At 43.7% G+C, this 15,053-nt stretch overlaps 1 protein-coding gene across 1 annotated transcript; it reads right to left on the minus strand.

Annotated features, from left to right (window-relative positions):
• Positions 1–11,208: 11,208 nt before the first annotated feature.
• On the minus strand, positions 11,209–12,690 carry LOC136496090 (uncharacterized). Its single transcript, XM_066491808.1, has 4 exons — positions 12,463–12,690; positions 11,974–12,201; positions 11,769–11,867; positions 11,209–11,646 (listed from the first exon to the last, which is right to left on the minus strand). Exons 1-4 carry the CDS (start codon positions 12,688–12,690, stop codon positions 11,209–11,211), a joined length of 993 nt encoding a protein of 330 aa, XP_066347905.1.
• Positions 12,691–15,053: the final 2,363 nt, after the last annotated feature.

The following is a 15,053-nucleotide window of genomic DNA, read 5'->3' on the forward strand; positions in this document are numbered from 1 at the left end:
AGGGTCTCCGCTCTGAAATGGACCAGCAAATGGCAAAGGTTCGGAAAGATCAGGTCGCCGTTCACCCACGAATTTGCCTCGATAACCTCAAGATCGAGAGCTGAGTGCTAGCTCAGTTGGTGTGCGCTGCCGGTGTGCAGGCCACCTGCTCGGGTTCGATGCCTAGCATCGGCACCGGGTGTCTCACCGAAACAGTGTTTCCCTTAATAATTCTAGTTGTCTTGTACAGATGTGCCACCACTGTCATATCTTCCAGCCGTGTACGGAAGTGCCACCACTGTCATATCTTTCAGCCGTGTTTTCTTAGTCTTAGATATAGGTTGTAGGTTTAACTTGCGCACTAGAGGTGTGGGGTGTGTGTGTGGTGTGAGTTAGTGCGTGAGTTCAAATACTACGGCTTGTAATCAAACATTGAGGCAATAAAAAAACCTCATGATCGTGCGGTTGCATTGTTAGAAACACACATGCAGAAAGGTCAAGGAGGTACTCCGTAGACACCAGAGGCAACTCAAGTGTACTGTCACCAGTACTACAAAACAAGGATATTGTAACACATTCTTGTAACATATTCATTGATGTATTCCAAAGAAATTTCATAGTAACACAAAAGTATCTGTTACAAATATGGATTGTAACACAAATGACTTGTTTTACAAAAATGTGTTACTAACAACAATTATAGTAACACAAAATTAATGTTACAAGTAAAGTGTTACAATAGTGGTACTATATTGTAACACATTAATGGAACACATGAAATGTGTGACAAATATGCACCCTATAGTAACACAAAATAATGTTACCATTGAAGTGTTACAAAGAAATATATACATGTGAACATCCAATTCCTAAGCTGCAAGGACGTCGCATTATGTGTGGAGTGTCTTCGTAGCTAATAGGCCATCACATCGTGGTCTTCACATGACACTAGAGTAGGAACGGGTAGGCAATTAAGAAGGTCGTAATTGAGCATAACCAATGTTCTAAAATGTCTAAATTAAAAAAAGGAATTTCAATGTCTAAGAACCAACTTGTTAGTCTAAGAACAATAGTTGAGGCAATTTCAAAAAAAAATGCCTTCACAAAAGAATGAGGTGATTTGGAGACCCCCTTTAGTGTGTTTTTTAGGTGATATCAAGAATACTATGAACCATCACGTAGACCATTTACATATAGTATATGAATTCATAGAGTTCGAGACTAAATAAGTATCATCCATCATACTTGAGCTCTGGAACAAGGTGACAAAATATTAATCTGCAATGATAGAAACAAAGGGCTATTGTAAGAATGTTGCTATACTATAATTGAAAAAAATAATAATAAAGCATATAAAACTAAGACAATTTCAATTTATGTTGTGCCATAATTACTATAAATAATTATGTCAATGTAGCTGCAAGTACAGAGTAAAAGTGAACAAGAGTGGACATGAAGTGGATTCAAGCGGATTCTTTTCATCTCTTAACATGGGAAAAATATATTGGGAAGCTTAAAATGTCAAATAATGTTCATGTAAACAGCCATATGTCCATTATCTTATTCTAAGTACTTCCGTATGACCTAGCAATATAACCACAACAATGATAAGTCAATCATTAAGAGAAGAAGCACTGCAAAAATATTATTAATATTAGCTTACAATATTTAGAGAAGAATTAAAAATCTCACTTCTTAAATCTACGTACATACCAGAGCTAGATGTATCTTTCATCTTTTCCCAAAGATAACTTTCAAAACTATTATTATCTCCTAATTGCTTCTTTTTTTCTACCACAAAGCCTAGATCTACGCCCAGATTTGGGTCGACTGATACCATTGATAGAACTGTACGATCAACTAGGCATATGTCTAGTGGGTACAGCCTTTCTATTCATGATAAAAGATGTAGTTCATCCTAGTAAATGAAGAAATAGAGTAATAGAGAGGAGAGGGTGAGAGGTGAGACATCACCGACCGTCGGAGGGTTTGGCGGAGGAGCTAGAGTCGTCCATGGTCGATGGTGTCCGGACGGTGAAGTGGTGAAGGCATTGAGGTCGGTGTAGTGAAGACAGTGGCATAGAGGCAGCAGTGAAGTGGTCCAGTGGAGCTCCCCGTCACTAACTGTGCACCCTCTTGAGATCGGGCTAGGGTTTGTCGGTAGGACGACTGTGGCTGCTCACGGTGAACCTCATGAAGAGAGCCACTGGCCCCCATCTCTCTTTATTGCGTAGTGTGATGGGAGCCCTCCAACCATGTAGGGTTGGGCACCTCGGATCAGGGCGCGGATCCAAGGGCCTAATTGGCTGTTGGCCGTTGGGCCAATTGGTTGGAGATCATCTACCATTCTCCCCCTTGATCTCACCTTATGACTTAAACTCAACTTACTTTATCTTGTTCCCATTCCATCACATATCAGTGCATAAAGCGTGCCTCATCATCATGGTCGGTTGCCATTAGATTAAACAGCTACAATGCACCTCTCTGTTTTGAAGCAGATTCTCAACTAGGTCCTTATTGTCCAGGAATCATAGGCTTTCTCTTAAACCCATGTCGGCTAAGTGTTCTCTAAATATGCTGGGTGGTAAACCTTTTATAAGTGGATCCATGAGCATCTTTTCTGTTCTTATATGCTCAAGACTAATTATATGATCTTAGACTTTGTCTTTCACAATATAATACTTTATGTTAATGTGTTTGGCAGCACCACTTGACTTATTATTGTGAGACATACTGCTAGATTATTATCATAGTATAACTTAAGTGGTTTATGTATGTCGTCTATCACCATCAAATCGGGCATAAATTTCTTTAGCCAATTCACCTGCCCTGTAGCCTCATAACATGCTACAAACTCGGCATACATTATGGACGATGTAGTGATAATTTATTTTGAGTTTTTCCACGATATAGCTCCTCCTGCGAGAGTGAATATGTATCTTAACGTGGAACTTTCTGTCATCTTTCCGCATAATCAAAATCTGTATATCCCTCTATGTGCAGGGAATCAGATCTTTTGTTCGTTAGCATGAGACTCTTCGTACCTTGCAGGTAACGCAAAACTTTCTTTACTAATTTTTAGTGTTCTATTCCTGGATTACTCTGATATCTGTCAAGTAATCCGGTAACAAATGCTAAGTCAGGGCGAGTACACACTTGAGCATACTGTAAACTTCCGACTAGCTGAATTATATGGAACCGCTTTCATTTGATCGATCTCATATTGGTTCCTAGGACATTGAAATTCTCCATATCTATCGCCCTTGACTATGGGAGCAGGTGAATACTTATAATTTTGCATACTGTATTTCTTTAGAACCTTTTCTAAGTATGCCTTTTGCGATAATCCTAAAACCCTCTTTTCTCTATCTCGGTGAATCTCTATTCCTTAGGACGAATGAAGCTTCACCGAGATACTTCATATCAAACTTCAAGGACAAGAACTTCTTTATTTATAGTAGTAGATTAACATCACTGCTAGCGAGCAAGATAGTCATCCACATACAAGACTAGGAAAATGTATTTCCCATTCTTGAACTTTGCATAAACACAATTGTCCTCTACATTTTTTTGAGACCCAAACTTTCTTATTGTACTATCAAACTTCAAATACCACTATTATGAAGCTTGTTTTAATTCATAAATGGATTTCAGCAGGGGGTATCCCATACGTTCTTTTCGTTCCACAACAAAACCTTTCGGTTGTGCCATGTAAATATTTTCCTCCGGATCCCCATTTAGGAACACCGTCTTTATATCCATCTGATGTAATTCTAAATCGTAATGTGCTACAAGTGCCATCATGATTCTAAAAGAATCCTTATATGAGACTGGAGAAAATAGTCTCATTATAATCTATGCCTTCTCTTTTCGTGAAACCTTTTGCCACAAGTCATGCTTTAAACCTTTCTATATTCCCTTTGGAGTCATGTTTAGTTTTATAGACCCATTTATAGCCTACTGTCTTGGCTCCTTTAGGAATTGTTTCTAAGTTCCAAACACCAGTTGATTTTCAGTTGATTTCATTTCATCTTTCATGGCTTCAAGCCACTTGGATGAGTGAGCGCTTCTCATGGCTTCTTCAAATGAAGGTAGGGATCACCCTCCATTTGAAATTCCTCACATTCATAAACTTCGTAATCATTAGGAATGGCTAATCTCCTGACTCTTTGAGACCTTCTAAGGGGCCTCATTAGATGATGCTTGTTCTATATGAGGCTGTTGTTGCTCTCCCTCATGTGTGACAATGGGTTCTTAGGGATCCTGAAGGACAGGTTCCTCATGTTCATTCATTGTTGACATAGGAGAACTAACAACAGGTGTTGTTACTGTAGTGTCTTGCACTGTTGGTACAACAACAACAGGTAGCGTGAAGAATGGCTCCTAAACCATAGGAGTGGGTACTGTATGCCTGCTTCTCTTCAAGACTAATTTCTCATGCTACCATGCTCTCCCCTGATCATATCATCCTCCAAGAAGACATCATGTCTTGTTTATACAAACTTCGTTTGTCTGTTAAGACAATAGAAGCGATAACCTTTTGAACTTTCCTAGATAGCCAATGAAATGACAACTGACTATCTTGGAGTCTAGCTTCCTTATGTTTGGGTTAAAAACTTTTGCCTCAGCTGGACTGACCCCACACACGTAAATAGTTAAGTGAGGGTTCCTTTCATGTCCATAATTCATACGGTGTTTTAGGCACCGACTTGCTTGGCACTCGATTAAAAATATGAATGACGATTTTTAACGCCTCCATCCATAAACTTATCGGTAGGATAGAGTAACTTATCATGCTTCTCACCATATCCATTAAGGTACGGTTGCGTCTTTCAGCTACTCCATTCTGCTGAGGCTCGCTCGGTGTAGAATACTAGACTACTATGCAATTTTCCTATAAGAACCTTGCAAAGGGTCTAGGAACTTGGCCATATAGGGTGTGTCGACTGTAGTACTCTCCCCCACGGTCTGACCTTACTACCTTAATCTTTAAGTTGTGCTAATTTTCTTTTTTAGCCTTAAATATCTTAAATTTATTCAATGCTTCCGATCTTCCTTAATTGGATAAATATAGCCAAAACGCGAATAATCATCTGTGAATGTTATAAATGAATCATAACCATCCACACTCTTCACAGGAAAAGGACCACAGATGTCTGTGTGAACTATTTCTAAAATTCCTGCACTTCGTTTGGCATCTTTCTTTATTTTCTTAACGTACTTTCCTTTTATGCAATCTATGCATTGTTCTAAATCTAAAAATTCTAAAAGCGAAGAATTGATTTCTTAATCAATCGCTCTATTATCCCCCCTTGAAATATGGCCTAAACGACTAGTGCCATAATTTTGAAGATACATCATGTACTCTCTTCCACTTATTTATTGCATTCATAGACGAGGAAGCATTCTCATTCTCAGTGCTCACATCATTCATATTTTTAGAAAGTGATAATAAATAAAGCCTGTCTTGTCAGAAGGCAAGACCAACACACTTATTATTAATCACAATCCAACATTTGCCATTACCAACATTACAATCATATCCATCATCATCTAGTCGTGAGACACTTATCAAGTTTCTACGCAAAGAGGGTACATAAAGAAGCTTCAACTCTATTTGTAACTTTAATTCTTCTTTCTCCTCTTTGCAGGGTCCTCCTTATATGGAATCCCTGTAATGAATTTGTAACACGAACAGTTGCGCCTGAATCAATCCACCAAGTAGATTTTGCATAACTTAAATACAAGGATTTATCTATGAATGTAATGAAATCCTCACCTCTCTTCAGAAGGCTCTTCAGGAAGTCTAGACAATCACTCTAGTAGTGTCCATGCTTCTTGCACCATTTACACTGATCTTTCTTAACTTGAGCATTGTTGTTCTTTAGATGGTGGTTATTCTGAGGGGCTTTTCCTTGAGGTTTGGCATTCTTATTGAAGTTCTTATTCTTGTTGTCCTTCACAAGGTTAGTAGAGTCACCCTATAAGGATTTTAGCCTCTCCTCTTCTTGTACACACATTGCAATAAGCTTCTTAGTGTCCCATTTATTAGGCTTGCATGTTGTAGTTAACAACAAAAGTTGCATACTCTTTCGGCAAGAAAGCAAAAACCAAATGAATTAGGAACTCATCTTTGAGCCCTAAATCTATTGGCTTGAGCTTGGATGCCTTAGTTGCTCATCTTCAATATGTGTTCTCTTATACCTCCACCAGAGTATTTCTCATTGAATAATTTCTTAATCAAGGTGCTTGCATAAGTCTTTGAAGAGCCAGTAAACTGACTCTCCACTTTTTTAAGATACTCGGTGGTGGTATCACAATCTGAGATTGATCTCCTTATAGCATCTGAGATAGTGGACTTGACCACCATCAAGCACTTGCGGTTTGAGATGTCCTATTTTTCGATCAAGATCATATTTCATTCTAACTTCTGCATGATCTCGCTTTCGAGCATTGAAATCAGCATCAGTCTCATTTTTTGCCCTCACCGGGTCCTCTGGCTCAGTAGGACATGGAGAGGTAAGTGCTAAGTCATTCTCGAACAGCGAAAGTGCGAGCTCATACTTCTCTCACCATACTCTGTAGTTGCCCCCTTCAAGAGGCGGAATATACGAGATAAAAGCCATTGGGTTGAGTCATGAAAAACAGTGTCAGAGAAAGTGAGAAAACATAATAAAATAATTGCATGCCTTAATTTTACGTTGGTCAAAATTAAAACATACAACTTCTTCTACATTAATTCTACATCACCATTGGGCAGAAATAGAATTAATACATAAACTCATAAATCAAACATTTATAATATTGCTATTAACAACTTTGGTCAGAAAATAGCAAAATCATAAATTTACTGAAAATTATAACTACTCCTCAAAATTAAATCCTCCCGTTGGTTCGAATTTAATTAGAAGATCATAAACATTATCATTCGCAGTGGAAACATGAAAAATACTTTATCTACTTTTCAGAAGCATTTTACTAAACTCATCTACTCTCTAAAAAAATTATTCTGTTTGTTCTAATTTTGACAGAGATTTAATCATCAAAACTTAACATTCTTCATGAAAAAATGCTTCTAAAATCATAAAACAAAAAAGGAAAATGGTACTGTGCATTGAAGCCCAGCAGCGCGCGCGGCCCAGCACAGCGCCAGCGCAGCCCAGGCCCAACTCGCGCACACGCGCGTGCTCCCCGTGCCTAGGCCGCAACCTGGGCCTAGGCCTGGGATTTCGACTTCCCGCCTGGGCCGTTTTCGGTCCAATGATCGGTGACCGTCGGATCTCATCCGACGGCTACGCACGTGGATCGGAAGATACAAAAGGCTGGAGCCGCGACCACCCCTAGAAACCCTAGCCATTCTTCTCCTTCTCTCCTCTTTCCTTTGTCTTCCGCAGTGCCGCATCTAGAGAAACGATGACGCGGCGATGGCCCATGGCAGCCGGAGAGGAAGAAGGTGGCAGTGTAGCTATGGGTCCCCTCGTCGACGCGCGCGCTCGCCCTAGGCTGAGCGCACCGCCGTCGAGCGGCCTTGTGGCTGTGCCCTGGATCCCAAAACCCACACGTCGGCATCTCGGCGGCGAGCGGTGGTTCGGCTTCCCGCGCGGCATGGATGCCAGCCGGCGGTTGTGCTTTGCGGTGAGTAAACCAGGTAGTTTCCTCCCCGTCCATCCGTTCCCCATTAGGGTTAGGGTTAGGGTTTGAAGTTCGATCAGGATTTGCTTTTCTTCCGAATAAGAAATTTGTGTCATCTCCTTCTAATTGCTTCTTCTTTTCTACCCCAAAGCCTATATCTATGCCTAGATTTGGCTCGACTGATACCATTGATAGAACTGTAGGATCAAGTAGGCATAGATCTAGTGGGTACAACCTTTCTATTCGTGATAAAAGATGTAATTTATCCTAATACATGAAGAAATAGAGTAACAGAGAGGAGAGGGTGAGAGGTGAGACATCACCGACCGTAGGAGGGTTTGGCGGAGGAGCTGTAGCCGTCCATGGTCGATGGCGTCTAGGCGGTGAAGTGGTGACGGCGTTGAGGTCGGTGTAGTGAAGACAGTGGCGTAGAGGCGGCGGTGAAGTGGTCCAGTGGAGCTTCCCGTCACTAACTGTGCACCCTCTCGAGATCGGGCTAGGGTTTGTCGGTGGGGCGACTGTGGCTGCTCATGGTGAACCTCGTGAAGAGAGCCGCCAGCCCCATCTCTCTTTATTGCGCAGTGTGATGGGGGTCCACCAACCTTGTAGGGTTGGACGCTCTAATTAGGGCACGGATCCAATGGTCCAATTGACCGTTGGGTCAATTAGTTGAAGATCATCTAACATCACTCACTCACTCACACGCTCATTCAGAGCCAAGATTCCAAGAAGGGACAAGGAGAAACTTGGGAAACGGGCCATCTCGTCGCTGTAAAAAGGTTACATGTACCTACGCAGATGCAGGTGCAGTGCCGACTGATGAGCACCATCGGTTTGGCTTGTTTGCTTATAAATCGTACTTTTTCAGCTAATAAATAATATTTTTCTCTCACATCAAATCAGCCAACAATATTTTCAGCCATAACTTATCCGCCATGCAAGTCCGGACGAACCCAGACGAACAGGGCGGAGATTTTCACTCGCGGTCGCGGATCTATTCTATGTCGAGGCTACAAACGGAGCGCGAGAACAGGGAGGGGGCACACGCGGTGATGCCCCATCGTCAAATTATTTGATGGCTACCTCAGGAAAAGGACAGATGAGAGGGGCGCCAACTACCCATGGCTGGTGATGCATGCTCAATCGCTAGCCTTCAGGCTTCAGCAGACATCTCCAGGCACATGTTCAGACTACAGTTAACATGTTTTTGTAGAGAGTAGAGATCTTTATTGTGTTCTGTTTTATAACCTGATAGCTGAGTTCTAGCTTTAGGATGTGAGTAGAGGTTGGGCCGTTTCTTGAGACATTTGTAATTTTTCATGTAAAAAAGAGCAAAATGTAGATGATGCCGCCATTTCTTTTCTTTTGAGAACAGGCTGTGAAAAAATTCAGGATGTGACTAGGGATGGGGTCATTTCTTTTCTTTTGAGATACTAATTGGGAAAAGGAAAAAGAAGTAAAAGAAGAGGTGATATTATAAAATTAATCATCAAAAACTGTCGGAAGGTAGGTAGGGAGGAGAGGAGAGGAGAGGAGAGGAAAGCTCCGCGGGAACAGCTATGCTATGCTATGGTATGCCGGGTGCAATATTGAATTGATTGGCTGGCTCTGCCATCCTACAAAACGATACAACAGGGGACTCCGGCACATGCAGGCGATGCGACCCGTTGAAAAAGATTTGCAGCAGGGACGGAGACAGATAAGACACAGGTTAGTCGCCGCCGCGCCTGGACTGCATACATAATGTAGCTAGTGTATTTATGTACTGACATTATTTGTGCAAATATAATGCAGGCTATACCTAGCCTAAGCATGCATTGGAAAAGGGTCTCCTCAGTTCTTGCCAAGTATATTTACGGAGTATGTACTGACACTAGTGTCTAGTGCAGCGCATGTATCCAAACCTTCAGATTTTGTAGCTAGTGTGAGCTCTAGCTACCCAGTTATGCTGGTCGTCGCCTTGCAAGTCTCACTGGCTCAAGTAGAAAATGGAAGGGCAGCTGTAGACCCGTGCCAAATGTGAACCTATTGGGGGATGTGAAGCTCTGCTCTGAACACTGAAGACACAATACTGACAGTACTACTATAGATTACTCTAATAAGGACATTAGTTGTGGATTATTATTGTGGGCGATCAGTCATCAGTCCACTATATACAAGGACAAACGAGAAAAACACCAGTGCAAAGGTGCGTTGCATGCTGTGGGGTTGAAGTTCTTTTAAACTTTCTAGCTAAGCTAGGGGGCGTGATTATTTGTAATCATAGTAGCCTAGGCAACAGGGCGATGTCTCTCAGTTTTTCCTTCCAGCCTTGACAGAAATGATGATATGGGCCGTTCGCTTCGCTGAGAAAACGAGCCGAAACACGGTTCCAGCTAATTTGTTGCGAGAGAAAAACAATGTTCCAGCTAAAAAAACAATGGAAAAAGACGGATTATAAGAGAAGCGAACATGACCCAAAGGCACCAAACAAACCACAATGAGAGAAACTGGCGACGGCTACTCTAATAAAGGACCAAACTACGCCCGTTCGTGGTCGATTTGCGCATGCTACTGGAACTGGAGGGTCCACCCATCCAACTCTTTGGCTTTCAGGTACCATGCATGAGCTTCTTTTCCAGATCTTTCGCCATTTCGTAACTTTTTTTTATAACAACCATTTCGCATTTGAAACGGTTCATTCAAAAACTCTGGGCTCCCTAGCTCCATGATTGGAGCAACAACTAAAGAGGAAAGCGAGGACGGCAACGCTGTGAGGGAACATGGCAGCAGCAGTTTCCTAGCCCAGTAGCTCACTCACGCACGGGGCCATTAGCTACTGGGCTAGGAAATGCTGCTGGGATGACCGGGTGATCGAGTGCATATTATTACTAACCAATCTCCTGTGTCCTGTGGCATAACAATATACCATGCATCACATATTCTTACTCATGGCGGTCAACAAGTCCTCATCATCGTCACAGGAGTAGTCGAGAATGCAATGAGCAATAACAATGACGGCTTTTTTATTAAAAAAAAAGAAGAGAAACCCCCCAAAAACATGTGAAGATAAAAAAAAAACAGCGTCCTGAGAGTCCTAAAGTCGGAAGGGCAGCGACGGACATGACACTCGGATTTTAACGCCGACCGGCATTGCACCAACCGCGACGTTTACACCTGGTAGGGGCCGGCGAGTAAGTGACTCACATTCTCGATCGATTAGTTGAAGGATCACTCTCAAAAGGAATTTTACTTGTAGTACGAACCGAGATAACTGAATAGAGTTTGGGAGGGAAATGTAGCAAGAATTTGAGGAAGAACAGACGGAACACGGCAGGATTCCGTGGGTAAGGAGATTTAGGATTCGGTTATGAATTCTGTTCTTCGATGGTTCGTTACAGAGGAGGCGGGCGCCGTTTATACTCCACGGTCGCACCGACACACACACCGCTCTAGCCCATATACACGAGGCCCAACACAAGAGATGGCCCAAGGCCCAGTACTCCTAACATTCCCCCTGCTTAAACGAAAGCTTGTCCTCAAGCTTTGATCAATATATCACACTTCCTGAAGCTGGAGGCCGCTGGGAACAAGTGACACATCCTCCCAGGTTGCCAACTAGGATGGAAATCCATCCCACTGAATGAGCAGCCGTGGAACAGTCTTGGCACCGCGTAGAATGGAGCAGCGCTCAAGGACCTTCTGAGGTAGCCCGGCCTGTGTAGGATCAGAGCATACAGAGGCTAAATCGGCACTTACTGAAGTAGCTGGAGGTACCTGCATCTTGAGCTGGGACGCATGAACGACAGGATGGATTTTAGAGCCTACAGGTAAGTCCAGCTTGTATGCAACTTGCCCCACTCGCTGTAATATCTTGAACGGGTCATAGAATCTGAATGACAATTTGTGATCGGATCTGCTGGCAACCAATGACTGAACAAACGGCTGAAGCTTTAGGAACACAGAATCACCCACTTTGAACTCCCGCTCAGTTCTGTGCTTGTCAGCCTGCAATTTCATTCGCTGTTGTGCTCTCAACAACTGCTGCTTGATCAGCTGAGAAAGGAGTTCCCGATCAGTGAGCCACTGTTCCAAATCCGGCACACTACATAGCTGAAGATTTGCCACACCCAGTTGTCTAGGGGTATATCCATATAATACTTCAAAGGGTGACTTGCCAAGGGCTGAATAGATAGAGGTATTATACCAGAACTCCGCAACAGAGATCCACTTACTCCATTGCCGAGGACAGGAGTGAACTGTGCATCAAAGGAACCCTTCAACACATTGATTCAGACGTTCAGTTTGACCATCTGTCTACGGATGGTAGGAAGAGCTCATCATTAACTTGGTATCTGACAGTTTGAACAGTTGTTGCCAAACTGCACTAGTGAACACAGGGTCTCTATCCGATATAATTGTTTTGGGCAGACCATGAAGCTTGTACACATTGTTCATAAAGATCTGAGCAATATGCAAGGCAGTGTAGGGGTGCTTGATGGGGATGAAGTGGCCATATTTTGTAAATTTGTCAATGACCACTAATAAGGCATTGTACTGATCAGACTGGGGCAATCCCTCTACAAAGTCAAGGCTGACAATTTCCCATGCCTGTTGAGGTATTGGCAATGGCTGTAACAGTCCAGGGGTTTTGATTCTTTCAGTTTTCACTTGCTGGCATATTTGACACTGTCTGACAAAATCTTGAACTATTTGCTTCAAATTTGGCCAAGAAAATAATTGTCTCACTCTAGCATAAGTAGCACTGATCCCTGAGTGGCCTCCCACACCACTGTCATCGAGAGCAATTAATATGTGATTTTGAGCTGTGCTATTGTTTCTAACCCAAATCCTGCCTTTATATCTCAGTACCCCATTTTGCAATGTATAATCTAGGTGACTATCAGGAACAATAGCTAACTCCCTCACTAACTGTTTGGCTTGCTCATCATCTTCATAGCCTTCCTTGAGCTTTTGCACCCAGATTGGAATGCATTCAGAGACAGCTTGGATCTCATCCTCGTGGTTTACTCTGGACAGAGCATCAGCAGCAACATTGTTGGTACCCTTCTTATATTGAATAGTGTATTGCAGGTCCATCAACTTAATCATTGCTTTCTGTTGCAGTTTAGTTGCCAATCTTTGTTCAGTAAGGTGATGCAGACTCTTATGATCCGTCCTGATGATGAAGGGCTGATGTTGAAGATAGGGTCTCCATTTATCAATTGCAAGCAGTATAGCCATACATTCTTTCTCATACACTGATAATGCCTGATTTCTTGGACCCAAGGCTTTGCTAAAATAAGCTATAGGATGTTGCTCCTGCATGAGTACTGCTCCAATGTCAAGGTCACTAGCATCTGTTTCAACAACAAATTGTTTGGAGAAGTCTGGGACTGCCAACACAGGAGCTGTAATCAACTGGTGCTTGAGTGTCCTGAAAGCCTCATCAGTTGTTGTTGTCCAAGTGAACTGTACATTTTTCTTCCGAAGGTCAGTGAGTGGCCTGCTTATTATCCCATAGTTCTTGATGAATTTTCTGTAATAACCAGTGAGCCCCAAAACCCCCCTCAACTGCTTAACTATTTTTGGAGTTAGCCAAATGCTCACTGCTTGAATCTTAGACTGATCAGTTGCCACACCCTCTACAGATATTACATGTCCCAAGTATTTCACAGTGTTGGTGGCTGTCGGTGTTTTCGGACCACCGACGAGTAAATTTGTATTTGCGCGTCTGGCTCGGATGGTGTGCTCGGAGGACACAAGGGTTTATACTAGTTTGGGCGGAACGTCCCTACGTCTAGTTTGCTGTTGCTCGTGTTACCGGCACTTGGTTTGAAGTAGGGGTTACAAACGGGCGAAAGAGGGTAAGGATCCCAAGTCTCTGGTGGAAGGAGTGAACGGATGCTGAGAGCTCGATCGCTGTTCAACCCTATGTTCGTGTCGTGCTCTTATGTTTTTATCTCGTGGTTCGGTCCCGTGAAGATCTGGATTCCCTTTTCATGGGGCGCCCTGCTTCCCCTTTTATAGGTGAAGGGAAAGCGCGGGTTACAACGGAGAAAAAGGAGAAGAACGAGAGTGAGCAGAAGGCTTCTAGGATCGCCGGGTCCTTCTACTCCTTCATGCGGGTCTCGCCGATCCTGTAGATATCGATAAGGACGGCTCCACGTCGCGACCCTGTTCGTCACTGGCGCCATGCACAGGCGTCATCTGCCAGTCATGGCGTTCCATTCCGTCCTAGCGGACGTCGTGGTGAACTGACATGCCTGTCAGTGTTCGTACGAGGGTTAGGTAGAACAGCACCGGCACGCTCGATGTTGTTCTTGATGTGAATCCTCGGGTATGGCCCATTATGACCGCGGGTTACATCGAGGCGTGCCAGTCTCTTCCCTGGTGTCAGGGTTTTGACCCAGGCCCATACGCTTGGACCTGGAGTGGTTGGCGGCGGTATGGATCCCCGTCGAACGAGACGGAACTCGCACCCGAGGGGTCGGGTGAGACGGAGCTCGCACCCGAGGGGTCGGGCGAAACAGAGCCCGCACCCAAGGGATCGGGCGAGACGGGACACGGACCCAAGGGGTCAGGCGAGAGGAAGCCTGTGGCCTAGGAGTCTAGCGAGACGGAGCCCGCGGCCTAGGGGTCGGACGAGACGGAGCCCGTGGCCTCGAGGTCGGGCGAGACGGAGCCCGTGGCCTTGGGTGAGACACCTGTAGCCTCGAGGTCGGGCAAGACGGCGCCCGCGGCCTCGAGGTCGGGCAAGACGGAGCCCGCGGCCTTGGGCGAGACCCCTGCGGCCTTAGGGTCGGACGAGACTTTTTAATTCGGCTTGCCCCATCCGGAGAAGTCAGCGTGGGCGTTAACTTCCTTGCTTTGGGTATCCCTAATATCGATACCCGACAGTGACAAATGAGCATTTAGATTTCTTAATCAAAAACTGGTGTTGCTTCAGTATTTCAAACACCTTCTTAAGCAAGGCTACATGCTCATCTAGAGACTTGGATTATATGAGAATATCATCCATGAATACAAGAACCCCCTTCCTCACTAATTCAGCAAAGATGACATTCATAAAACTCTAGAAGGTTGTTGGTGCATTAGTGAGCCCAAAGGGCATCACCAAAAACTCAAATAGCCCATTATGTGTCCTGAATGCAGTTTTGTAGTCCTCACCAGCAGCCATACATATTTGGTGATAACCAGATCTGAAGTCCAGTTTGGTAAACCATTTAGAGCTAGCCAACTCATCTAGCAGTTCATCTACTACAGGCATTGGATGTTTGTGTTTGACAGTGATTGCATTATGTGTCGGCACAAAAACATGTCAATGTGTCGGGCACATAGCAAGCCAAAAGGATCTGTTTGATGGAGCAAGGCTAGGCATCTGTTTGGCTTTCAACGCAGGGTTAGTCGATCCTGTGAATTCCTCCCAAGGCGTGCCAGTCAATTTGACCTATAATTAACAA

This window comes from Miscanthus floridulus, chromosome 12 (genome assembly GCF_019320115.1).
Source record: "Miscanthus floridulus cultivar M001 chromosome 12, ASM1932011v1, whole genome shotgun sequence".
NCBI classification, from domain to species: Eukaryota; Viridiplantae; Streptophyta; class Magnoliopsida; order Poales; family Poaceae; genus Miscanthus; species Miscanthus floridulus.